Here is a 27,889-nt window from a genome sequence, read left to right on the forward strand (position 1 = left end):
CAGAGGCAGAGAGCAGCACACACAACAGAGGAGCAAGCCGTCGAGAACAGAGAGGAGGAAGGGCGGGACGATGCGGCCGAAAGACCCACCAAAACGACGAAAATCGCCCCAAAACGCGACACTGGCCAGGGCAGATGACGGCGGATAGACACTGCCTGGAAATGGGTAAGAACTTACGAGCAATCCGACTTTAATAGCTGTAAAATGCGAGTCAGGGCTGTATGGCAATATGGAGGAAAGAACGACAGTTAGACGCAGTGTTGTAAAAAATGGCCATGGTGTGTTGTCAGCGAAGAATAAAGAACACGATATAGAGATTGTAAATTGCATATAATTGTGTTTTAGTTGATGGAATTTACATGTTTGCTAGCTCTGTTTCGAGTTAACTTAGTTAATATTTGGACAAGCACATTTGTTCTCGACCTGTTTGGAGTTATTTCAACCTACGCATTTAAAATTTGCTTTGTCCTTGAAAGGGCAAATGCCCTTGTCTGGATTTGCTCGACAAATACAACAAAAATAAGCAAATGTTTCGCTTTTTGAATGCTGTATTGAGACTCGTTGACATCAACACAACAAGCTAAAGCATATTTTATTTTATTTTCAGTACAGTTGTTTTTTGAGGTTTTTCATCGAATTGTAAATCAAAAACATATTTAAAAATCGATATTTTTTTACATTATCTTATCACAGAGTGTACAAATGTAGTTTATAACAAGATTTAAGTAAGTGTGAGATGCTTATTACTTATTATTTAAAAAAATAGTTTAAATAAATTGTGACAAGTTGACAAAATGCTCCAAATATAAAAATTAAACACTATTCCTCCATTGTAGACACTATACATAAACTATACGTGATTTCTTAGTCAATTAAAGGTTCTATATGTTATAAAAGCCTAGATATACTTCGAAATACAAAATAGGGTGTTGGCTTTTAACCCTTTAAGGTACTGAATGGAGAAGCAATTTAAATATGTACATTAATGTTCTTTTTCCATATTGCATTACACCTGCAAGACATGTTAAGGAAGATTTATGTTAGAAAGCTTCACTACAAGTCTGAATTTGAAGAAACTCAAAATACTGTATTAAGATTAAATTAAGAAATAAAGTCATCTTAATATCACGGTCTCGTGGACAAGACTGTTGATTTATCCTCATATGAAGGCAAATACTACACATAATAAAACAGATGATATACAATCTTTTACAATAGATATTTATATCTTAAACTATATTGTTAAATCCAAGGATTCAGGATTAGTACCAACCTGCACTTAACAAAATGTCCTCCTAAAGCTATTCTCAATAGGATGTTACTGTTGAAGACAAATTTAGTGGCATTTTGAGCCACCAAGACGCAAAAAATGAAACGTTTACCCAACTAAATATGCAACAACTTTATTTATGATTTTCTTAATATGTTAATGAGATCTGAATCATTCTCAAAAATAATCTTTAAAAGATTAAAACACAAATAGCCTGTTTGTCTGTTTTTATCCCAACATAAATTGCAATTATTTTAAATTGTGACTACAAAAATGATCATAATCATGTTTTGTATTTTGCAGGGATTCCCTTGATGTTTCACAAATTGCGTCAAAGAAGAAAGAGATCATCTGACCCTAGCTAAATGGTATGTGTTTTTAACCGGTCCAGGCTTTTAAGTGTTTTTTGCAGTCTCACTAGCTGTAGTTACTGCCACATACGTGTAGCCAGTAGGGTGTGCTGTTGTCACATTTCCTCTCTGAATCTTTTATTTTTCTATTTTAAAGGGTTGACATTTAGCCAACATGGAGTCGTGAGTTGAAGGATTCGGGTGATTCGCACCGCAATGGAGATTTGTAAGTATAATTTTTAAGATCGAATAAATGTCTAGAAAAATCATTACATGATATCTGTGCATCAAACTCTTCAAATGTGTCAACTTAAATTGACTGTTATTACTGACCACATAAACATAACTAAATAAACAGAGTGAACAGTTTATTTTTCACTTCTATGTGAATGTCATTACTAGGACATACTGCTAAACGTAATTTCTTATGTAGTTTCTGTGTATTATAGCAGTTTGTTTTGACTAAATGTAATGAAAGTCGTGTCTGACAGTAGGACAGTTCTGCCATCTAGTGTATGATGTGCTGGGGATGTACACATCAATTAAAAATATGTATAAGTGATCAAATACTTGACTCTGGGAGAGACATTTCATGGTTAGTTTCAAATAATTATGTAAATATGTATATTAATTTCATAGAAAATTTTGAGCATTTTAAGTCTTCAGCGGTTTTGACATATCATTCAAATAGAGTTTGACAGTTTAGCACATTGCTGAAACGCAATTAAAATCACAGGATGCGCCCAGAAGTTGTCTTCAATGTCGACCTCTCTCTGTGCATTCTTTTCTTGTATATGTTTTAGAGTTAACAAAACATTAAAAACAGATTCCTTCATATATTTTATTGTAATAAACACTCAGTTATTTTAAATAACATCCAGATTTGTAAGATGTTCATGGTGGCCTCCCGACTAGCTAGCTAACCTGTGAAGCACTTACAATCTTTATGATTATTCTTTTTCCTAACCCATGTAATAAAAACACCTGACAACTGACAATGGTCACATTGCATTTATATCAGTCATATTTAAAACACTGACATTTTACAACACTAACTGTGGCTCCTAGGCAAGAAGTGAGTTTGGTGGGTTTGCGATCCGAAGATATTTGTCAGATCATGCTTCAATTTCCGTGATGTGATGAGACTGGCCATGCGAACTTGTTGGAATTTTCTGTACAGCATCGCTCATTACGATTTTAATCAATTTACTATTGAGAGGCTCGGATGTAGCGTCTCCTTTTTAGAGTTGTACTCAAATTTAAAGAGTTGTACCAAGACTCTTCGTGCAACTTAGCTGGGGCGGATAATATTAAACAGTATGTGCCCCCCCCACTTCTGCACCATTGGATTTATGAATACACAGCACAGTTAGATTCTAACTTGAACAAACCTCAATCAGATAAAGGATCAATGAGTCAGGCGGACTAGACATATTCTACTAAACTACCCCTCTGCTCCTGCACTCTCTGCTACTAGGGGATGGAAAGGGGGGGTGGCAGGTTAAGAAGGGGGATGCATTTTGGTCATTTTGCGAACAAGGGGGACGGCATCTTCCCTCAAATCACCTACTGATGTTAAACATATGGAGCTTGAGTCACATTGAGCACATTTGTCGCCCGTACTGCCATATCTGTCCGTAGTTTGACAACCTGTGCAAACATTCCAAATTTGATTACATTTTTGATTACATTTTGTAAGTTAACAAACTGGTGGCATTTTGCAAGGGTAATTGTAATACAACTATTGGCTAATTTGGCTGTACAGATGCACTCTAGAAATGCAAATTAATTTTAATTAAGACATTTTTTAACATAAGTTTAATATTAGGTGTCATGTGGTGCATTTGATCTGCACTGTTCATTATTTACTCATGCCACTGAAAACAAATTCTCAGATAACCCCAAAATGCCAGCCAAATGAAAGTCAGAGTTTGATCAGCGCCTGCCTTCATTGGCAGCTGTGATGTTATTTGCTGCCAAAAGAATTTACTTTTGCCCCAAAATATGAATAAGAAAAGCCAATCTTAAACTAAAAGAAATGTCTTAACTTGCAACATAACAACAACAACAATTTCCTGAGATTAGGGATGTACCAATAATCTGGAAGAATAACAGTAAACATTAACTACCTACTTGTGATCAATACGTATAGCTAATAATGTGACCATTTTTTATCTTCAAGACATTTAAACTAATTCACAGTCCATGGTTAATGAGTAAGAGAAAATCTAAAATTGTCTGAAGATAGAAGATAGATCATTGGATATTTTTCATAGACATTGATTAACCAAATAAAATTGATTCAGCAAGTCGCTCTGAACACAGAAAAGTGATTCTTTGGCTGCTCTCTTCAAATGTATTTTTTCTTCTATACTTTTTTTTTTTTTCAGTGTAAGAAGTAGCTGTAGAAACAGGCAGGAGTCCATACAACAAAAAGCCTAAGGCTAACCATACAGTTAGCAATATGAATGAGTTCCCCAAGAGCACTTAAATGCACCACACAGCACAAGAACTGTCAACCCTACACAGAGTGACGTATGTTTGGTTCACGTCTGCACGTCTTAGTTTAAAATGCAGGGCGCGTCACAGACCATGTACCACAGGTATTGTATTTTCTGTTCTGGGTGAAAAAAACAAAAACAGTATCTGTACCAGGTATTCCGTTTGTTGCAAAAATAATAAGACACATAATGAGTTGTAATTATTAGTCAGATTCCATTAGTGAATCAATGATAATACTTTTTTTTCCCCTCTGTATTTGGCCTCCCATACATTGTGAACCCCCATAGGATGTTTTTAACCACACAATGTTGATTTAACCAGCACAACAGTTGGCTGACAATAAGTCTTGTTAGTAACAGTGATCGGGAGGTTGCTGTATTGAAGGTTTTAATGAAGTCAAATTTGAAAGGATGCATGTTATTTAGGCTTAAGGGTTTTGTTAAAATGGGGTTCTTGAAAGAATAGCCGAGCTAGACTTAGACTTTATATTGGCTTGTCCTTTTAATCCATTTCCAGCAAAAGCATTTACTGTATAGAACATCAGCTATTAATCAATATTTGTTATTACTGCAAAGGGTGGAGAGAATTGTGTATTTTCTCTGAGCTGGTCATTCCTCACATACATATGATTGTTTGCTGTAAAGTGTTAACGTTTGTCAGTCATCTAAGTCAGTTACAATTAAAGTTTAAAGTCAGAGGACCCAAATGCTTCAAACTAGTTAAAGCCAGCTGCATTGAGTGTTCCATTTATTTTTGCTATTTCTATGTGTATCTGATGTATTTTTTTATGGGTGTCATTCATTGTTCCTTATCTCTTCAACAGCAGAGACGTGGACTGGTGTGAAGATTTTTGAATTTTGAAGAAAAAGAAGACAGCTCTGTAAGTTTTTAATGTTTATTCACTTGCTTACTGAGCTCATTAATATAATGAATAGAAAATGTAGTCTAAGTTTCCAGAGATTATATGTTCCCTATATCCCATTCGGATATGTTGAGGATACCGCACTTCTATTTTAAGCAGACCTTACCACTCATTTATCTGGAATATTTATTGTAGATTCACTTTTAATTCTAAAGGCTGGCAAAAGACCTAGATGTTAGCAGGTAGAGTGCATTAACAAAGGGTAAGTTTGTAAATGTAACTTTATGGTAGAAACATACGTAACAATTTTCATCATGTGGCTACTTTCATTATTGATAATAATATAAGCTATTTTTTTTACTGTGGCTTTATGTGGACATTGGCTGTGTTGCCTCCTATTGGTACTGAGAACCAGTACCTGTTGGTACCAGAAAAGGCCACTTCTTCAAGAGTTGCTATATTCTCCATTTTTGCTAAAATCTCAGATAGGTTTTTGGCCTTAAAGTTGAAAACATGATAAAACATGGCCGATGCCATGTCACAATTAGTTTTATTTTACTGACGTATTTCAACACTTCAAGAGCTATGGGATTTTGATGCTATTATGTTGTACATCTGTTGGTCAGTCATGTCTTTGCTTTGGTGACTCCGGTAATCATTTTGTTAATTTAGGCAATGGATCTTAATTTGCATACAGCATGGTTTGCTCACATGCCAGTGTTTCGTTTTGATCGTAATTAGTTTGAACATCACTGTTGTTGCACCAAAACGTTTTATGCATAACGCAAGATGTAAATTAGGCCAAGTCTAGACTCATCATACCCCTGGTGGTCAGTTGATGAATTTATTTGCAAATTGTTGGCGCATTTACTCAACTCAGACTTCATTGTGCTAATAACTTTGAATTCACTAAACAATATATCAATTCAGAGCCACACAAAAATCTGACAGAACTTACATTATCAGTATAGCTTGTTTCACTTCACTGTATAACTTAATACTAAGAATTCCCATGTGGGAGCTTATGCCAAATCTACGTATTTATTTCATGTGATGCATAAAAAGTTGTATTGAATGTCTTATTGAAATTAAACACATCAAAGTTTGGCTCTAAGACAGCATTTCAACAGCTTTGATCCTAAAATGAACGGTTATGATGCTGGATTGCGAACACCCCCAAATCTGTAGTTTGCGTTCTATACATTATGTTGAAATGATTACTTTTAATTACAGTTTATGAGAATAGCAACTTTGATAAATATTTTAGCAATCGTGTATTCTTAAATGCTGAGATTTCAGATGAACACATGCACTTGCGCAATGCTAGCTAACGCAACTGAAAGCTAGCCATGTATGTCACTAAACTGTCTTAATATTAGTCTAGTTTAGCATGTCGTCTTTAACTGCTGGACAGTGAATCATTACTCATTTCAGTTGCACTGTGGGCTTACAACTTTTCCTTCTTTTTTTATCCTATCAAGACCCCATTCAACTGGATATTGCTGAAGTGGAGACTGCGTTGTTTAACGTGAAGATTGCAAGTGATTTGGCAGTTAGCCAAATTTTGACAAGATGAAACCGTTTTCTGACTGGACTTTGACGTTTGGATTTTTACTTTTTAAGACAACGTGGACACTGGAACACCGTTGCTGGCTGTATAGTGGACTTGTTTAAAAATGACACTGTTGTTTTTGGGAAACACAAAATCCGCCTTTGTACATTTGATATTCAAATGTTGTTTTTAAATAAAGTGTATGTCCTCGTATTTTTCCTGGCTTTGTTTCATTAGCTAATTAACGAGAAAATCACAGGAGGATATTTGGCGTAATATTTTGATAACGTTAGCTCGGCTGTTGTTTTAATATTTCAGCTAACCCATACAACAAATTCATTTGGTTTGCACTGACTTCGTGTCACTTATCATCAAGGTTTGCCCATTTAACGTATAAGCTAGCTAAGTGCTTAAGCTTCGTACTGGGTTGATGAATCTCCTGAAGTAATGCTCTCTGTTTCGGGTGTTGCTATACAATGGAAATTACATTCCACTGGTGAGATACAGGGGGTAATGGTTGATGAAAATGCACCCTTGTGCCTTAATAAATCCTAACTTAACTTAATCAATCAAAACAACTGAATACACTAATTTTTGTAAAATACACTGAAAGAAGTTAAAAGGCTTTTGGTCTGAACAGAAGTGGTTTCCTAAGGGTCTCTAAAATGGCTCCTGCTTGTCCTTCTTCCTGTCTGAGCAGGAAGTGATGCAATTGGTGCAAAATAATTATACACTTTTACAGCCTCTCAGTATTGTTACATTTTATGAAGTGGTAAAAAAAGGTTTCAACTTTTAAGCGTGTGTTCTTGGGCTGAAAACATATATGTAAGTTTTTATAAAAGCAAATTTTAAACATAATAAAGGGGGTGGGACTTAAACATCACCTGAGTGTGGTGTAAATGGAAATAACGTCAATCAAAGGCAAAGCTTTCAGAGCTAGGAAGGAGCTCTAGATGGCGGCTGAGCCTTGGGAAGGGTGCCATAGGCTTTCGTTAGACCGTTTCTCTTGCCTGTTTTTCGACCGAAACCGCTTGATTCTGATAAAAATTTGAGGGCTTTAATCGTACGATCGGTGTTTTAGCGAGGATTTATGCGTTTCGTGTGGTTTTTGGGCTGATTTTTCGAGCCGAATGAGCCGTCGGCGCTGGGGGAGTGATTGTCGTTGTTTTCCATACTGGGCTCTGGCAGCCATGGCGCGCCTCCATTTTTAGTGTGCTGCTCGCCTCTGTCGCTCTGAGTCTGACAGTAGATGAAGACTTTAAAGGCCTACAAGCTTTTTGAAACAAGGCTCTTTTTTTGTAATTTATTGTTAAGTTATTATTTTTACAGTTTATTTTTATTCGAGTCGGAGAAATGCCTGTGATAGAGCGAACGTGTATCTTATAGTTCATTTATAGGTTATCACCTTTCTTCACATTGAATTGGTCTGTTTACATTGTGTAGTGCATAATTTACTGATTTTCTCCTCCTTAAATCTTATTTTTCTAATCCTTCATGTGATGACGCAGTTAGAATTAATTGCATGCGGCTTGATCCGTGGACTATATTGTAAGACATAAGTTGGATATTTAACTGATTGTATTAGCACCTGTCATTTTCCTTCGCTGTATTTAAATTGGCGATGTAAATAATGATCCTCAAATCTTTCGATTTAATGCCTTTTTCTTAACTCGTGTCGCACCGCCTGGGTTTTAACTACCACCTGAGCAAAGGCAGTCTTATTGGACTTGTATGATAGTTCATACTTCCTCTAACTTTTTGACAGTAAATACCAGGACAAAAGATCATCCTATCAAAGATTTTCAGGATAATACGATGATGAAGAATAAAAGTAAGAAACAAGAGGATGAAGGTTCGACTCAAAGCAATGCATCAAGGTATGATCCCTATACTTTTTTACCTTTTTCACATATGGCTTGATTGTTTACCTTGTCAAGCATGGTTGATCACCTGTGTATACATTTGCGACGTGGTTTTGTTGAAGTGCACCACTGTCATGAATGACCTTGCTATTGTTTAATAGCCACACCCTGATTTTCCTACCATTTCTTACATTCAATACTGAGGTTTCAGGCCTGTGTTAAGAGATCATTGCCCACAAGATGTATGTGTTAGACCACAGGGAAACTGTGTAATTTGTCCTGTATTATGTTGCAAATGATTTGTCACAAATGTTTGATGTCATATCGCTATAAAGTAAAATGACCTTGTCTTACTACTTGGTACTGCATTGCACCATTTTATCAACGTTGTTTGGTTTTATTTATTACAGAAACAATGTATTGCTTTGTTACTTATGGACAGATAAATATCCAGTCTTTGATGGTTTATATATATATATATATAATATATATATATTTATATATGTGTGGTTAGTTCCTTGACCTGAATACAGTTTACATTTGGCTACAATTTTAATTTTGTGTCATCTTTTATCTGGACCTGTACTAATAGTTTTGACCAAGTTAGAGTTTTAGGAAATCCAAGTTTTCTTTTGCTTTATTTCTGCTCATTAAGGTCCATCATCCCAAAGAGTTTAATAACTTGTAAATAATTTTGTTTTAGATGGATAGGATAGTAAAACTTAAAACTACTTAATAACTGTTATATGTCAGCTTTCACATGCTTATGTAACATACCCCACATAACATCCAACTTTATATTTGTTTTCAGGAGGTTGTTTTTTACTTTCTGTTTGGGGGCCTTATTGCAATGGATGGTTTCTATTCAAATATTTCTCTTGACACATAATGATCATTTATTATTAGAGTTGTTGGATGATTGCTTTCACTTGTCAAGCAAGATATTTTATCCATAAATTTACTGTCATTTTAAGTATCAGATACATTTAAAGGGTACTTTTTGTATTAATTTATATTAGCTATATGGAGCTGTGTGTGTGTGTGTGTGTGTGTGTGTGTGTGTGTGTGTGAATTGAAGCATCTGTTTTGAAATGTCTGATGCTTGTGAATGTTATAGCAAAACAATGTTCCTTTCTATTTAAATCTGGCTTTGTGTGTATTATTTGTGAGGTAGAGTATATTTAAAAGCCTGTGGCTGAGAGTCTTGACACTTTAATATGATTTTTCTTTTTTTTTTTTTTACAGTATTGTCTTTTTATAAAGATGGTAAATATTTGCAAGTGTGTATCTATCATCCTCAGGTATCTGAATCTACAAATATCAAACTGAGTGGAAACACCCTTCTATTTTGATCAATAAAGATGGTTTTTTTTTTTTTTTTTTACTTAATATCAGGTCATTTGCATGGTGTCAGGACAATGCAGGAATTTGGAAACAACACAAGTGGCTTGCCATTATTTAAAAAAAAAAAAAATGTTTGTATTCATTGCATAAATGCTATGGCCCAACATAAGTTCTTAGTATTAGAATTGCTGCCATGTTTTCACAACAAATAATGCAGCCTGATCTCAATAGACTGTTGTGTTTTTAGATAAAGACGCAGAGAAGTTTGGAGGCTAAATGCAGGTAATCACCCTCAGCATTTTACTGACTGTACACTGCAGCAGGTTACATCACACTTGTAGTTTTTCTGTGTGATTTTTGTGGCAGCCATTTTAGTATTTTAAGCTGTGAGTGAAATATGTCCCTTGCTACTGATGACAGTCTAACTTTTTCATACTGAGAGATGAGCACTGTGGTAATGCAAAACAGCAGAATGAGCAACAGAATATCTGGTGATTTTATGTAACATTATATCTTCTAAAGTAACTATATACATGCTCTCCTGAGTCACAAAATGGCCCTTGCTTTGTGTGCCCAGCTTGCTCACTTATCTGTATTAAAACTCAGCTCAGAACTACATGGAGGAGGAACAGGAAGAGTTCAGACCTTGGAAAGCCTGCACTCTGCGATGCTATAGGCTAGACTTCCACCTAGCAACACGCCAGCCAGTAATTTTTCGAGATTATTACTATGTCCCACCCACTTTTGACCTCACTTAAAGCGGAAGAAGGCATGCACTTCCGAGTTTGATTACTGAAACTGCTCAAGGTACAGGCTGTGAAATCTAGTAACTGAGTCTACTTATTTCAACACCAGTTAGATTATAATTATTTACTTACAACCAATTAATTCATGTTCACCCATCAGTATTATTCTCATGGTTTTATAAATGGCGGACACGATCATTTACACATTTAGTAAGGCAAAATATAAATAATTTCAAACTTCAAAATAAGAGTGTTGTTCTTAAGAACACCCAATAGATGAAGTAAGCCTGTACATTTATTTTAATCTTTGTAAAACACAAGCCCCTGTGGCTTTCCATAGCGATCCATGTAAGGCAGTATTTCCTGGAGGTTTATTCTGAATAGGTGTAGCGCCCCCATGTGTCGAGACGAGGTACTGCACGCAGAGAAAGCCAGACAATAGAGGTCATATCAAGCTAGATGCTGTATCCACTGATGACCCCCCTCACATTGTGCTGTCATCTCAAAATACCAGATAAGGTCTATTGTGATTATTGTATACAAAATGGATACATTTGTATCAAATTTGAACTTAATTGCATCAGGATATGCCCCTTGAGATGTGCCATCTTGTTTTCAAGGGGGGCCCAAAACATTTAAAGCTCCTTGTATGCGGAGTTATGTGGCATTTTTTTCTGAATAAATTACGTGGTGTGCGAGTGGTTACCAACCAGGGGTTTGGACCTCTAAAGGAGACCCAAGATAAGTCTGAGGGGTCAAGAGATGATTAAATAGTTGTTTTTTTGTTTTTTTTTTTTATGAAACATTTCTGTTACACAATATGTTTTTTCTTGACATTTTGTTAATGTTAATTTTTTTTTATTGTGAAATACTGAATAATTTCACCTCTTCAGGCCTCTAAAAATCCTTCAAATTAAACAATCTGAGAAGACAAAAAAATGCTCATAACTCATGTTCAACTATGGCCATAACCTGTGATGAGGGGTCACAAGTAGGCACTGTTTCAATTTAAGGAGTCATAAGATAGAAAGGATAGGAACCAGTTGCATATGCTCTGGACTCATTGTGCCATATTTATCAATCAATCTTTAGATTCTTGTTCCTCCACAAAAAGTATCAGGTTTAATGAGGATATGAGTTAGGCTACTAATAGTGGGAGTACATATGCAATTTTACTGTTGTTCATATAGTTTTTAGTCTTTATTCCATGGATATTTTTTTCATATAAGTATGGCCAATGTAGTATTTTCTGATTATATTTCTGCTATACTTGTATATGTCATGTAACTGCAGATTAACAGAGAGGAAAGATTTTAATACTTGTGAAATTACAGTTTAGCTCAGTATTAACTCGTTATTTTAGTGTTGAAGGCAGGTCTTAGGCTTTTTAAAATGACTGTAAGAGGATTTGTGTGCCTTTAGAGAAAATGAGGTTATGATAAGACTGTTAGCTGAGTAAGGAACATGCTGCATGATGTAATGAGGTTTCAGTTTCCACTCGGCTGACAGTCACAATTTACTCATGCCATCAAGCTCTTGCAGTTTCTCCATGTCCTAGTGAGAGTGTGCTCTTTGAGTTTGAATTTTAAGACATTTTTAAGTTGCTGCCACTATCAACTCTACTCACATTTTTGCCATGTTGTTGTTGGGTGTACAGAATTATGTAAGCAATACATATGCACTGCAAAATCAAAAGAATGAACATGTTCTTGTTCCTGTAGCAATTCAGCGTCAGAAGAATCCAACCGCTCTGCGTCGGAGTCAGGAAGTCAGTCAGAGAGCGAGCATGGCAGTGAGAGGAGGAGATCCCACAACTCCGAGTCGAACAGCTCCTCAGAGTCAGAGAGTCACTCAGAGTCAGAGAGCGAGTCTGCAGAGTCCAAATCACAGCAAACCACAGCAGAAGTCAAAGACAAGCCAGTTAGAAAGAAGGAGCGTCTGGCAGATGTGAAGAAGGTAAAGGTCACTGAGCTCTAGGGAAGTACCGAAGTCTTCTCTGGTGACTTTGTTTCTAAAGCAGATTAAGGTTCCTGTCCTCTAATAATGGAGATTGAGTTAACTTTGTTTGTGTAATCAGACTCTTAACATGATTAGGAAGGTTTGACATGCAGGACAGTTGTAGTTGCAACCGAAGTTAAAGTTTTACTTCAGCCGTATTATCCTTTTATCTGTTACTATAGCTGTGTCCCAGGTCCATACTGCGTCCTAATTCTAAACAGGTTTTGAGTATGTAGTGTGTTCTCCTTGGAAAAGTGACAAAAAGTTTACTCACAATAGTAAGTATGCATACTAGAAAACACTTGACTTTTAAATGTGCTGTTGATGCACACTGTTGTCCCACAATGCAATGCACAAAGGAAATGGAGGCGCTACTCAGCTAGTAAATTGCATTTGTTGGTAAGGTAGCTATAGAAACATCTAGGAAAGCAAAAATAAGTATTAAATCTTTATAAAAACGCGTGCTTTAGGCTTCCAAAGTTGCAGTTTTGATTGACCTTCTGATTGGCAACTATTTTGACAATCGTTTACTAATTTCATTGTTAATTTTCAACCAAAAATGGCAAAAAATCTGTAGTTATAGCTTCTTAATATGCAAATATTGGCTGCTTTTCTGTCTTATAAAATGTCACCTTGGACAGTAGATTAATCGATAATGAAAGTAATCGTTAATTGCAGCCCGATGGCACATACTTTCAAAAGAGAATGTAGAAAGTAATTGGGACATGTTATATTTGTATAGAAACACAGAAAGTCAGTGGCTGTCTGATAGCAGTTGCTCTCTGTTTACAGATGTGGGATGAACATCCAGATGTGTATGGGGTCAGGAGGTCGAATCGCAGCAGACAGGAGCCGGCTCGTTTAAACATTGGAGCTGGGGTAAGCAGATGTGAATGAAAGCTTGAAGACAGACAAAGAAACAATAAAGACAAACAATACAAATGTGCAGCATCGCCTGGCTCCACACAGTTATCACTATTGTCATCAGCTCTTCTAAACAAGTCACTTGTGCCATCTAGTGGATCCTATAGAGAAGTGCTGCTGCATTTCAAGTTGAAACAAAGCTCTTACTTAAATGTGTATCTGCTGTGCTGACTGTTTACAGGGTAGCAGTGACTCAGAGAGTGAAAGTCCCAAGAGAAAAACATCACGAGCTAAGAAAAAGGAGTAAGTATGAAGACTGTGACCATCTTTGGGGATTTGTGTTTTTTTTTTTTTTTTTTTTTTTTTTTTATAATTTATTTGCTAGTACAGCACCATATTCTTTTTATTCTGCCATGTTGAGACACTTATACTGAACTCTTTTGTTAGCAAGATTTTTGTTGTTTAACACTCGATCCATACAGTAGTTTTGCACAGTTCATGTCATTGTGTTGCCAGTCTGTGTTCATGTTGTGATTCTTATCATTTTAAGCTTGTTTGTAAATGGGTATCTGTTTGCTCCAAATGGGCTCAGTTAGTTTCAGTCAGCCAGGTGATGTTCGACCTTTTAGTCAAATTTGATTGGTCAGATCAGTGGCTTATCCCTGATCAAATTGGGTTGTGGTGAACACCCTATGGGCCAATATTTCATGAAATTAAAATTGGTTATTGCAGTGATGGGCCTTGAGGGTGAACTTGTGGTATTTCTTTGTTGTAAGAAATATCTGGAAAGATGATGACTCAAATGATGAAGAGGAGGATGAGGAGGAGGCTTCCGACAGTACAGACAGTGAACAGGAAGAGAAAAAAGTTAGATCCAGACGACTTCCTGCTAGAAGGTAAGAGCGTAGCGAAGCCTGGCCATCAGACAGCTACCCACTGGTCATCTCCAAATCATTCCATATTGTGTTTCCCTTTACTTTGGTGTGAAGTATAAATCTGCTGCAGCCTGATGTTCTAAAAATTCAGTCTAAAATGCAACAATTAAAATGTGAAATTTAATCTAATCATAAAACATGATACAGATATTGTAAATAAAATGTGGCATTGGACGTTGGAGACCAAAATCCCGGTGCCAATGATCCAGGAAGTTGGTTCCTTATCTCTAAGTGGTTTGTGTGTTTCTTTGCATAACTGTGTGTTTTACAGACCTCAGACCAAATCATCAACAGCCAAAAAGCAGCTGTCTCAAAAAGGAAGGAAGTCCAGGAAACAGGAGTCGTCTGCTGAAGAAGACGACGACGATGACGATGACGACGACGATGATGATGATGACGATGAGGAAGACACTCCGAAGAGACAAACTCGAAGAAGGGGTGCAACAAAAGTAAAAAGGTGCATTTCTGAACCCAAAGTGTTTTTTCTTCCCGGACATTTCAATTTATTGTTGATACAAGTTTCCCTTGGCGTTGAATTATTAGACAGGGACATTTATTTAGGACTGCAGACTAATGTTTTCATAACAAGTATTAAAAGGTTGCTTTTATTGAAACATCACCTGTATCCACTTCATCCTTTACCCCATTTTTCTGTTGTGTTACAGTTATAAAGAAGACCAACATGACTTTGAAACAGACTCTGATGACCTGATTGAAATGACGGGGGAAGCAGGCGAGGAGCAGCAGGATGATGACAGTGAGACCATTGAGAGGGTTATGGACACCAGGATAGGCAAAAAAGGAGGTGATGCATTTTCACTTGTCCTATTTTTTTAAAAATAAAAAAACAAAAAAAACACATTGTTTCTCATCAAAATATTCTAAAAGTTATTTTTTTTTCTCTTCTAGCCACTGGGGCTTCCACTACTGGTTATGCTGTGGAGGAAAATGGGGACCCGTGTGAAGGCTTTGACCCCGAGACTGATGAAGGGGAGGCTCAGTATCTGATTAAGTGGAAGGGCTGGTCCTACATCCACAACACATGGGAGAGTATGGACTCTCTGACGCTGCAAAAGGTCAAGGGACTAAAGAAACTGGACAACTACAAAAAGAAACAAGAAGAGCTCAATGCATGGTAAAAATCTTTGTCTTCACATTAACATTTTATTTGCAAATGTACGTCTTTCAAGAATTTTCAGTTTATTCTGTCCTTGTTTGTAGGTTGAGGAAGGCATCCCCTGAGGATATAGAGTTTCATAACTGCCAACAGGAGCTCACTTGTGACTTGAGCAAGCAGTTTCAGTTTGTGGAACGTGTTATCGGTAAGAATTCATTATCAAATGTATTTTCTTTTGTCTGGTAGTGCTCCAGATAATCTTTTTAAATGTACAACTGCATGTTGCACTTGTACTAAAAGGAATTTTGTTATTAACAGCAACAAAAACAGGAAAGACACCAGGAACCTCTGACTTCCCCTGTGAGTTCCTTTTCTAATTTTTCACCATCGCTGTTACATTCTGCCTTTTTAATGGTCTCCTGTGGTGTACATTTCAGGTATTAAGGGCTTTTACTTTTTGTCACAATCATTTGTCTAATAGTTTGTCTGCTTTTTAAACAGCCCACAGTCACAAGACACCATCCTCCAATGAGCCAGAGTATCTATGCAAGTGGATGGGCTTACCCTATTCAGAGTGCAGCTGGGAAGATGGAGCTTTGGTTGGAAAGAAGTTTCAGTCCTGCATTGACAGCTTCAGAAACCGAAACTCCTGTAAAACCGTCCCCTCTAAAGACTGCAAGGTAAGAATCAAATCGAAATGACCCAAAACAGTCTAGTCGTCATGTTTTTATTTTTTAATCACTTCCCTTTTACGCCGGCGCAGAGGCATTATGTTTTCAGGCTGTCCATTCGTCCATCCCATTTTCGTGACCTTGAGAGAATTTCTTCAAATTTGGCACAAATGTCCACTGAATTTGGTGGTCAAAGGTCACTGTGACCTCACAAAACACGTTTTTGGCCATAACTAAGAATTGATGCAGTAAACATGACTAAATTTCACACAGATGTTTAATGGGATACAACGACAAAGTGATGACCTGTGGGCGGCTGTGGCCTGGTGGTAGAGCAGGTTGTCAGGTTGATCCCGGCCCACATGTCGAAGTGTCCTTGGGCAAGACACTGAACCCCAAATTGCTCCCGAGGGCTGTGCCTTCGGTGTGTGAGTGTGTGTGACCGAGTTAGTTTCTTTGTTCTGATGAGCAGTTGGCACCTGCCATCAGTGTGAATGGGGTGAATGTGATATGTAGTGTGAAGCGCTTTAAGTGGTCAGAAGACTAGAAAGTACAAGCTATACAAATACAATCCATTTACCTTTTTTACCCAAAAGGTCAAAGGTTAACTTCACTGTAACATCTTAATGCCCTTTTTGGCCATTATTCAACACCATAACTCAGGAACAGAAGGGGAGATTGTGACCATATTTCAGTTGGTCAGACACTTTTGAGTCAAAGGTCATTGTGACCTCAAAATAGGTTTTTAGCCATAATTTAAGAATGAACTGGGCGATGAACGTATTGGAGCACACCTAACTAGATCCTTTGAGTGAGTTTCACCTACAGCTTAGAGAGCAGCTTCGCATCTAAAAATTCCAGGAGAAAACAAAAGCACCACATTTTGTGTAGCTATACTCTATAAGAATCCATCTTTACATAGTAATCAAGTACATGCTTACCTTTTTTAGCCAATACATTTATAATAATCCTTCATTAATCAGTTCAACAATATATATTCACTGGAACCATACATATGTATCATCAATATAGGGATAACTTCCATTTAGCCAAAAAATACACTTTATACTTTTTTTGGACAGACATAGATTTAAACTGCAACTTGACTGGTTGGTGGAGGCAAACAACCGTGGGGCGCTAATTCTAGTTTGATATTACTGAAAAATATTTCCAACACTTATGTTTTTCTCCTCATAATTGAAGAAATTTGTTTCTAACTATCATTTCAGGTGTTAAAGCAAAGACCAAGGTTTGTTGCTCTGAAGAAACAACCATCATATATTGGAGATGACAACCTTCAGCTGAGAGATTATCAGCTGGACGGGTTGAACTGGTTGGCTCACTCCTGGTGCAGGTACTGTGTAAATAAATATTATAATTTGTTGGTTTTGATGACCTCATTTGAAAAAGTAATGTGTGATAAAATGGGCTTTTTTAAAAAAAAAGGTGAAACCATGCCTTTTTCTTGTTCTTTGTCCTCAGGTGCAATAGTGTCATCCTCGCTGATGAGATGGGGCTTGGAAAGACCATCCAGACCATCTCCTTCCTGTCCTACCTGTTTCACCAGCATCAGCTGTATGGGCCCTTTATAGTGGTGGTGCCCCTGTCCACACTCACCTCCTGGCAGAGGGAGTTTGACACCTGGGCCCCGGACATGAACGTGGTGGTCTACCTTGGTGACGTCATGAGCAGGAAAACGGTAGGTTGAGTCCGTCTGCAGGGGTTTTCTGTCACTGTCTGTTGGTATCTCCAGAGTTGGTTACATAAACCTCCGTCGTTGCTTTTGTTTTATATAGATCCGTGACTACGAGTGGGTGAACCATCAAACGAAAAGAATTCGTTTCAATGCATTATTAACCACTTATGAAATTCTACTTAAAGACAAGGTAGGTGCAGTGATCAGTATTTCTTTACGATTGTGTTTATATTTTCATTATACAGTATGTCTGTGCATGGAGAGAAACGATCACTTTGGTTTCTCAAGGACTTAAAATTTGTCTCCAGGGGGTGCTTGGGAACATCAACTGGGCGTTCCTGGGTGTGGATGAAGCTCACAGGCTGAAGAATGATGACTCCCTGCTGTACAAAACATTAATGGAGTTCAGGTCCAACCACAGACTCCTCATTACTGGCACTCCGCTACAGAACTCCCTCAAAGAGCTCTGGTCACTGTTGCACTTCCTCATGCCTGACAAGTACGTCTTGGTTTAGATGTTTAATATGATACTGAACAAAAGCAGGGAAAATGCCACTAGTTTGAATTCCACCCAGACATGACATTTGTTATCTCTGTTATGCACTGCAGGTTTGATTCCTGGGAGGATTTTGAGGATGAACATGGGAAAGGAAGGGATAATGGTTATCAGAGTCTTCACAAAGTCCTTGAGCCCTTCCTTCTGCGACGTGTCAAGAAAGATGTAGAAAAATCTCTCCCCGCCAAGGTGGAACAGATCCTTCGTGTAGACATGACTGCACAGCAGAAACAATTTTACAAGTACGATTTTATTTGTCTTTTGTAACCTTTTTATTACATCTGTCTTTCCCACAAACCTCTTGTACAGTAGCTGCATTTCTCCTCTCCATTAACTTAATTTGTTCCTCAATATTTCCAGGTGGATTTTAACAAGGAATTACAAAGCTCTTTACAAAGGCACCCGAGGTAGCTCCTCCGGCTTCCTGAACATCATTATGGAGCTTAAAAAGTGCTGCAACCATAGTTTCCTCATTAAACAGCCTGAAGATGGAGACACTGAAACACAACAGGAACACCTGCAGGTATATCTCCTCCTGAGCCCTCTTTAGCTCCCAGCAACACCTGAGGATATCTCTGCTCTGTAAAAGAAACTAGTTGCGACATAACAAAGATGAAAACATGACAATTCCAACAGAAGGCTCAGTACTGCTTAATGTTTCCTGAATTCTAGTGTTCACATCCTAACTTTGTACATTTTAGAGTCTAGTGAGGGGCAGCGGGAAGCTGGTGCTGCTGGACAAGCTGCTGACCAGACTCAGAGAAAGAGGCAACCGAGTCCTAATCTTCTCCCAGATGGTTAGGATGTTGGACATTCTGGCTGAATACCTCGCCAAGAATCGCTACCCATTCCAGGTAAAGATTTGCACATTTTCAGGGCTGCATTTCTATACTATACAGGACCTCCGTTCACAAACAAAACAATATGCTGTGTCAGGGCAACATTCAGTTCCACTGTATGGCATTGTAGTCATTCTGAGCAATGCTGTAGTTTGCATCAACATAGGAAAACCAATTCCACCTGATATGAGTTTGTGGTAACTTAAAGGGTGCAGTAACTTTTCATAGATCATTTGGATTTCTGCTAAAATGTGTGTTTGGAACATAAAAAATTTGAGTGCCTTTTTTAAATTATTTTTTGCAGAAAAATGTAAATCTTTGACAACAAAACCATATACATATAGTGCTGTCACCTTTGTCAGTGAAAATGATAATTAGTCTTCCATCGGATTCCACTAACAGTTACAAGTGTAACCAGCTGATTAGATTTAGATTTTATTATCCCAGAGGGAGATTTGTTTTCACAGCCAGTTCAACAGCAGACATGACAGACTGTGACGTCTCAGCAGAGCATGTGCCGAGGGAGCATCACCAGTATCTCCAGAAACTGTGTCTAGACTGACAGTTTATGTAGGCCGACTTCAATTTTTGACTGTTGTCTTTATTGGTGTTTCCAATGATGGGCCTTTTGGGGTGGTTGTGTTGGGCGGGTTAGACTCAGATGAGGATCGGATGTCAGTGTTGTTGCATACATACTCCGCCAGGCTGAGAGTTCATGTGGTTATTTATATCAAGTTATTTTGTGCTGAAGACCAACCGAACTCACTTGACTCGGTTTGTTTTTGCTGACTTACTCTTTGGTGTAGATTATTGTGATCAATCTGAGCATATAAACTGGGTACACTGGCATGTAAAGAAAAGTGATGCCAAGGTTATAGCAGATAGCTGCCCAGGAAATCTTTAAAGGTTAACTCTCTCTGTTTGTCTCTCTCCTCTGCAGCGGCTGGACGGTTCCATAAAGGGAGAAATCCGAAAGCAAGCACTTGACCACTTCAATGCAGAAGGCTCAGAGGTGTGTATACTAATTACTTTATGCTACTCACTGATACAGGGAGATTCCAAGTCTGAAAACCTAATTTGGCATTCAATTTCTAATTAAGCTGCAGTAAATAAGATCTTTCAATTTTTTAGTATAAGTAATATATTGTCAAATGCGCACTATTTTTCAGAATGTTAGCATATCACAGAAAGCAGTCCTATCTTATTGGGATAAAGTCTGTTTTAAACAAACATGCTACATTTTCTGTTTGTTTTTTGGACTACTTTATTTGAGAGCAGCAGTAGCAGGTGAATATATATTTGATAAATGGTGCAAAAAGGGTAAAATATACATGATTACTTAAAATGAAAAGTCTGAGGTTGTAGTAAATTTGATTCATGACTACCAATTTGCTATTTTTTTTCTTATAATTCACAATACAAGACATATTTACGCATGTTGGCGTGTGTTGAGGTGTATTGCTCGATGGGATCTGTAGTAACAGTTTCATCTGTTTTCTAGGACTTCTGCTTCCTGTTGTCCACCAGAGCTGGAGGTTTAGGGATAAACTTGGCCTCAGCAGACACTGTAGTCATCTTCGACTCTGACTGGAACCCTCAAAACGACCTGCAGGCACAAGCCAGGGCTCACAGGATTGGCCAGAAGAAACAGGTAATCCATGGCTCAAATTGATGACTTTCACTGTAGATATGCTAGATAATTGGTAAAACGATTGTATAGTAAGTAAGAAAATTACACCTATGCTTTCTTTTCATAGGTGAATATTTATCGACTGGTCACCAAAGGAACAGTGGAGGAGGACATCATTGAGCGGGCAAAGAAGAAGATGGTTTTGGACCATCTTGTCATTCAGAGAATGGACACCACTGGTCGAACTGTACTGGACAACAACTCAGGAAACACGAAGTAAGATGTTAGAAATGAGTTACGGGTTTTTGCTAATTGATTTTGTTTAATATTGAGATACTGAAACTCTGTTTAACTCTGCTTTTTTGGTTTTAATTTATAGTTCAAACCCATTCAATAAAGAAGAACTTACTGCCATCCTCAAGTTTGGTGCCGCAGAGCTTTTCAAAGAGGCAGAAGGAGAGGAGTCTGAACCGCAGGTATTACAATGGCTAATTTTCTGTGCATTAAAAATACTTGTTACGTATTTGTAAAATTTAAACCAGGATGTGTTTGTTTCTACAGGAGATGGATATTGATGAGATCCTGAGGTTGGCTGAAACAAGAGAAAGTGACCAAGGCTCAAGTGCTACAGATGAACTTCTATCTCAGTTTAAGGTACCTGCAAGTTGTTACTGTTTGGTACTGTTGCATAACTAGTATTAGTTTTTAAATACCTACCCTTAGACTCTTGTCTGAAATCATGTCAATGTCAGGAATCCCTCCCTTTCATCTCCTAATAATTTCTTTCTCTTCTCTGTATGTTGCTGCAGGTGGCCAATTTCTCCAGCATGGAAGAGAGCACTACAGAGTTTGAGGGGAGGCCCATACGGGAATGGGATGAAATCATCCCTGAAGAGCAGCGACGCAAAATTGAGGAGGAGGAGAAGCAGCGGGAGATGGAGGACATCTTCATGCTGCCCAGAAGCAGGAGCTCTAACAAGAGGGTAAGAGGAAAATTTGTTGTTTGCCCACTTCTAGCACTGATAGCTCCTGGATTCTCTCTCAAACTTATATGTACATTTCAAAAACAGTTACGGTAAACTGTTGCATCTCAGAAACCTACTATCTTCCAGCAGCTTCTCAGCATTTGAATCAGGTCATAAGGTGTTGCAACAGTTCCTCTGTCTTTCAGGCTCGGGCCAATGACAGTGATAGTGATGTGGGTTCCAAGCTGAAGCACCGCTCCTCAGGCTCTGAGAGCGAGACTGATGACAGTGATGATGACAAGAAGCCAAAGAAGAGAGGCAGACCCAGAGCCCGCAAAAACAATGTGGAGGGTTTCACTGATGCAGAGATACGCAGGTAAAGTTGTTAGTGAGAATTTTTTCTTTCGTTTTTGTTTTTATTTTTATTTATTTATTTAAATGTTGGAAGGCTCACTTGCATTTGTTGGTTTCCTTTCATGAACAAAATTAAAATGTATTCATAATAATATCATTAACAGGTTCATTAAGGCATACAAGAAATTTGGATCTCCACTTGAAAGGTTGGAGGCCATCGCCCGAGACTCTGAGCTGGTTGACAAATCCATAGCAGACCTGAAGAGACTTGGTGAACTGATTCATACTAGTTGTGTGACTGCAGTGCAGGAGCATGAGGAACACCTGAAAGAGAACCCAGTTGAAGGTATGTTGGTTTTACTTGCTTAGAGGTCTTTGAAATTATAGTATTTTCCAGGCCCAAAAATAATGCGTGTTGTTATTCCAGCCAAAGGTCCAGGGAAACGGCGAGGAATTAACATCAAGATCTCAGGAGTGCAGGTCAACGCCAAGACCATTATCCAGCACGAAGAAGAGTTTGAGCCTCTGCACAAAGTAGTGCCCTCAGATCCTGCTGAGAGAAATAAGTAAGATTCCACTGCAAAAGCTTTGTACTGGGTTCAAGATAAGATGTTTAGAGAAGTGCATCTGTGTTGCAGATTAAATTTGACAAGTCTCTGTTTTTCACAGGTTCCAGCTGACATGCAGAGTCAAGGTAGCCCACTTTGATGTAGACTGGGATCTGCAGGATGACATTCAGCTCTTGCTTGGTATCTATGAGCACGGCTTTGGCAACTGGGATCTGATCAAGACGGATCCTGACCTTAAACTCGCTGATAAGGCAAATGTCTAATTTCTACCTTTTAAGTTGGAGATGGTTCTCATATAAAGAGGAATAGTGAAGGAAAATCTAAATCTAAAAACATGAGCACGCACTCCGTTTGAATGACTGCATTTATTGTATGCCTTTGGCCTGTTTTTAGATATTGTAAAAGCTTTTAAAAATACCTTTTTACAAGTCAAGATTTGTTCAAAAAATTGAGGTGAAAGTTGAGAATGCAGTTATATTTCTCTATTTGTCTTCAGTAGCACCTTCACCATAATCAGCACCTCTTTTACTCGTTTTAGAAGACGGAGGAAGCAGTCTAACATTTACTTCTCTCTGCACAGATTCTCCCAGACGATCCAAGCAAGAAGCCTCAGGGCAAGCAGTTGCAGGCGAGAGCCGAGTATCTTCTCAAGCTGCTGAAAAAAGAACAAGACAGTTCAGACCAGTCTAAAACAGGGGAGGAGGTATGCTGCTATTAATCACTGAGTAACTCAACCATACTGTGTTCACCACATGAAGTTTGCCTTTGATCTGCGCAAAGCGACCTACCGCCCACACAGCTCATCCAGTCTCTTCCTCTAAAGGTCAAAGTGAAGAAGAGGAAGCCTCGGGTGAAAAAGGAGAACAAGATTCTCAAGGATGAGCAGGGCAACGACATCTCCTCCCCCCACCTGTCCGACAACCCTTCGGAGGAGGGTGAGGTCAAGGTGAGCCATAAGATAACCACTGCGGTTTCATCTGCTAGTCAGTAGGGTATAGGCTGAGTTAAGCTTCTGTCGAGGTTTTCTGCTGCCTAGAGTACACGTGATGGCTATGTATTTATGTGCAGGGTCTGGTTGTATAGTTAGTACTACAGTAACTACTGCAACACCTTAACAAAGAGGTGTAATTCAGCTCTATTTTTAGATAAGCAGAGGAATGGTACATTTGATTAGGGTGTACAACACCAGCCTAAATCCTTATTCTCCTTGTTGTATAACCTACTGTTATATTGTTTAACAAGCATTGTCTTTTCTCGTGTTTGAGCAGGATGATGGAACAGAGAAGTCCCCTGCCAAGAAAAGACAAAAGAAAAAGGATAACAAAGAGAACAAAGAAAAACAGGGAACTCCTAAAAAGGAGAGGGACGGGGACAAAGAAAAAAAGGGTACCAAGCCCAGAAAAGAAAAGGTATTTCAGCATAGTATTCATGACCTTATCATAATTTTCAAATTGTTTCAAATTTACATGGACATTAGGTTGATGGAAAACAGATATTCTTTTATTCTTCATTATAGCATCAAAATGCAGCATGCGGCTAAAAGAACATAGCTAGAAAGTCAAGGCCTTTTGCCAGTCTGTCCCCATCCTGTGAATAATCTATTAATGGTATGAATGGCGGTTGTGGGTTAATTGTCTTGATGTCTGGTATTTTTGTCTTTCAGGCTAAAGCGGCCAAAGGGAAGAAGACTCAAGGTCCAGTTCACATTACGGCTGGGTCTGACCCCATTCCCATTGAAGGAAAGGAGGATGATGAACTCGATCAGGAGACTTTCAGTATTGTGAGTTTCTTCTTTAATTCTCCTGCAAAGATTACGCCAGGGGGTTGGATGAGTAATGTGTGAGAGTTGTGTACGTCTTATTATGAACAAGAAGTGCATTACAATAATATCATCAATTTGTGTGTGTGTCTAGTGTAAGGAGCGCATGAGGCCGGTGAAAAAGGCCCTGAAGCAGTTGGATAAACCAGATGAGGGTCTGTCTGACCAGGAGCAGCTCCAGCACACTCGCACATGCCTACTGAAGATTGGAGACCGAATCACAGAGTGCCTTAAAGCTTACAGTGACCCCGACCATGTCAAAATATGGCGTAGGTAAGATGATTAGATTACCTTTGTGAATTCTATCATGCTGCTCACCTGTTTTACTCTGCTAATGATTATTTTTGTGCCATTTTTTTTGGCAGAAACCTCTGGATATTTGTGTCTAAGTTTACAGAGTTTGGTGCAAGGAAGCTCCACAAGCTTTACAAAATGGCACAGAAGAAGCGATCACATGAAGAAGAGGCAAGTTGTTCCTATTTCTAGCTGTTAACACTCTTAATCAAGTGTTAGGAAGTGAACATAATCTTTTGTGTTTCACTAACTGAAAATATCCTGTGACATTTCCAGAAGGAGCATAAGAAGAAGGAGGATACTGCAGGGAGGGTAAAATCTTTCAGACCAGAGCCCTCTGGTTCCAGTCGAGACTCCACGGGTACTCAGCCATCCTCCAAATCTGCATCTCACCAGTCAGGCTCCCACGGACACCACAGAGAGCCGTACAACGCAGCTAATAAGCGGCACTTTGGCAATGACGGTACGTGCGGATAGAATTATTTTAGATTAAAACGCTGAACAAAGTGAGCTTTAGAGGTGCTAGTAGGCAGATTTTCTTACACTGGACAGAGCCAGGCTAGCTGTCTCCCCATTTCCACTCTTTGTGCTAAGGTAAGCTAACCGCTAACGCTTCATATTCGCCATACAGACATCATTTAACTCTCGGCAGGAGAGTGAATGAGTTTCTCCCTAGATGTTGAACTATTCCTTTAATTTAAGTTACTTATTAAATGAGGCAGAGCTGTGGTAAGTTAAACTTCTTTCACAATAATGGCACTTTTTTTTTTAAATATCAGCTTTTACATGTTTCATTACAGATAGGGGAGACTGGCAGAGGGACCGTAAATACAGTTACCCAGGTAACAGCAACCAGTCATGGCAGGGAGACAGACATCATCCCTATGATCGCTACAAGGATCATTATGGTGATCGACGTTCACAAGGAGACTCCTACCGCAGCTCAGGCAGTTACCGCAACAACAGCTCCCCTCGAAAAAGGCCATATGAGCAGTACAGCAATGACCGGGACCACAGGGGTCATCGACCCTATTACGACAGGTGAGTTACTCAAACCTGATCACAAGTTTTAATTTAGTTTTTTTTTTTAATATCAGGGAACAGTTATGTCATACCACTGGTCTAAATTATGTTTCAGGCATCCAGACCCCAAAAGAAGACGTTCTGATGAATTCCGTCCCAACTACCACCAAGGAAGAGAAGGCCCTCTTCAGGACTTCAGGAGGATGCCAGACCCCAGGCCGACAGGTCCACCTGGGCCAGAACACTATAGCAGGCCCTTCCACCCTGACAAACCTCCTCCACTGCTGGACCCTCGCTCCCCGCAGGCTCAGAAGTCTCCCCAGGATTCCCGCTCTCCATCTGAGAGGCCCGCAGAGCCGAACGCTTCAGCAGATCCTAACTGGAACAACAGGAAAACATAAAGTATGCCAGTGCTTGGCTAAGAAACTGATATGGGTCTTTTGTCCAGGGTCAAAGCCACATGCTGCTGATGGACAAGTATGGACTCGCCAATCATAAGCTCACAGTTGGAAAAGGAATCAACATGTACCCTCTTTACCAGCAAAACAATTTTGCTCTTTTCCCCCAGTGACTGTGGCTGTGAATGATTTGTACCCTGAAGGAAAAAGCTTGTTTTCTCCTGTCATCTTTATGATGAAAAAAAACAAGAACTAAAGCATCTTTATTTAAATGAATTGACTCGATCTGAGACTGAGTGGAACGCTGATACATGAACTGATGACTGATCTCAATCCTAAAAGTGCCTGTAGGTTTTGGCCTTTTTTGAATGGTAAATGTATGGGATTATTTCCAAAGGAAGAATGACATGGACATTATTTTTTGTGTTTAGCTTTAAGTCTTGCAAATGATGTCATTTAGAATATTTCAATACAAACGAATGTGTAATGTGTTATCATCTGCACCTTCAAAATGTTTATCTTGAATATGTAGCTGAACTGAATCATGGAGTGTCACCATGTGGGTTAAAATGGTGGTGTGATGGGACAGTCTGATTCTTTATAAATTTGAATGATCAATCAAAGCCAGTGTGTTTCCTCTAAACACTTGACAAAAAATTTGAAAAGGTTTTAGCAATTTCATGTTTCTCGTGTAATATATATTACACGAGAATATCATAATTTCTGTAATTGTGTAGCTATATAAATCATTGCAGTCCTCTTGCTTTGTTCACTTTAATCACTGTCGCCCAATGAAATGGAAGCTCTGTAAGCAGTATTTATTGCAACAACTTGTGCAAAGGTTCATAACACTAGGACTTAGAACTATCCTTTATTTTTGCCTTTCAGTATTATGATGGTTAAAATGGTACTTCAGTGTAGTTTGATTAATTCACCCATCTTTCCACATACTGTATGTAAGTACTCAATTATGTATGAAAATACTATGTGGTAAAACATTTTCTTTCCTAATCTATGGTTTGCCAATATTTCTGATTCACAGACCGTTGGCTGGTTGGTTGTTAAAGGGTTATCAGGAAGTTCCTGATGACATTTCATTATGTTTATATCCTTTGGTCACTCTTTTCCTGTGCCAAATCCTGTCCTGCTCTGGCCCTGAATTGTTTTTTTTTATGCTTCTCCATTTGTGCCTTATTTATGTGTGTATTATCATACTGTATATTGGTTCATGGACAGTACTGGGGTCTAACATAGGCAGGATGTGTATTATTACAGTCACATTTTAAGGAAATTGCTCTGACTAACTAAATAAGAATTCAGTGAGAACAGGTGAAGGGACCATGTATTCTGGTAAATCATTGTGTGTTTCGTCCAGGGCACTTAACTGACTTGTTACAGTGAACAGCCAGCACATCTTTTCTTTCACGTTAAGCAAGCTACAGTTCCTGTATCATATGTTCTTTAAGAAAGTTCTAAATAATTTATATTTGTGACAAAACCACTCTTCATGAGCAATGTGCTGTACATATGTTTGGACATATGTAATAAACTTTGTTACACAATGAAAGTTTATCTACTTTCATTTCCTTCCTCATAAATGCATTTCATTATCATAATTGCATCATTGTATCATCTCTTCAGCAAAGACAAACAATAGATTTTCAGGGAAGGTA

The 27,889-nt window shown here is 38.4% G+C and overlaps 1 protein-coding gene across 3 annotated transcripts; it reads left to right on the forward strand.

The window, feature by feature from the left end:
• chd2 (chromodomain helicase DNA binding protein 2) lies at window positions 1-27,783 on the forward strand. 3 transcript variants are annotated; one of them, XM_044192129.1, is made up of 41 exons: window positions 1-165; window positions 1,574-1,638; window positions 1,778-1,846; window positions 4,946-5,002; window positions 6,466-8,413; window positions 12,210-12,444; window positions 13,279-13,365; window positions 13,592-13,653; window positions 14,127-14,246; window positions 14,557-14,742; window positions 14,951-15,090; window positions 15,195-15,420; window positions 15,507-15,607; window positions 15,721-15,762; window positions 15,904-16,082; window positions 17,303-17,427; window positions 17,556-17,772; window positions 17,870-17,959; window positions 18,078-18,268; window positions 18,379-18,567; window positions 18,686-18,848; window positions 19,027-19,179; window positions 20,105-20,176; window positions 20,666-20,815; window positions 20,922-21,070; window positions 21,174-21,270; window positions 21,356-21,448; window positions 21,604-21,777; window positions 21,966-22,135; window positions 22,278-22,459; window positions 22,541-22,679; window positions 22,783-22,933; window positions 23,263-23,385; window positions 23,506-23,628; window positions 23,951-24,091; window positions 24,346-24,462; window positions 24,596-24,774; window positions 24,867-24,966; window positions 25,072-25,258; window positions 25,596-25,836; window positions 25,934-27,783. In XM_044192129.1, the coding sequence occupies exons 5-41, from the start codon at window positions 8,268-8,270 to the stop codon at window positions 26,217-26,219; spliced, it is 5,526 nt and encodes a 1,841-aa protein (XP_044048064.1). In that variant the 5' UTR covers window positions 1-165; window positions 1,574-1,638; window positions 1,778-1,846; window positions 4,946-5,002; window positions 6,466-8,267; the 3' UTR covers window positions 26,220-27,783. The 3 variants fall into 3 exon arrangements, with proteins under 3 accessions (XP_044048064.1, XP_044048065.1, XP_044048066.1); XM_044192130.1 differs by lacking the exon at window positions 14,127-14,246; XM_044192131.1 differs by lacking the exons at window positions 25,596-25,836; window positions 25,934-27,783 and having other exon boundaries at window positions 24,596-24,770; window positions 25,072-25,144.
• The last annotated feature ends 106 nt before the right edge of the window (window positions 27,784-27,889 follow it).

Source organism: Siniperca chuatsi, linkage group LG4 (genome assembly GCF_020085105.1).
Source record: "Siniperca chuatsi isolate FFG_IHB_CAS linkage group LG4, ASM2008510v1, whole genome shotgun sequence".
NCBI lineage: Eukaryota > Metazoa > Chordata > Actinopteri > Centrarchiformes > Sinipercidae > Siniperca > Siniperca chuatsi.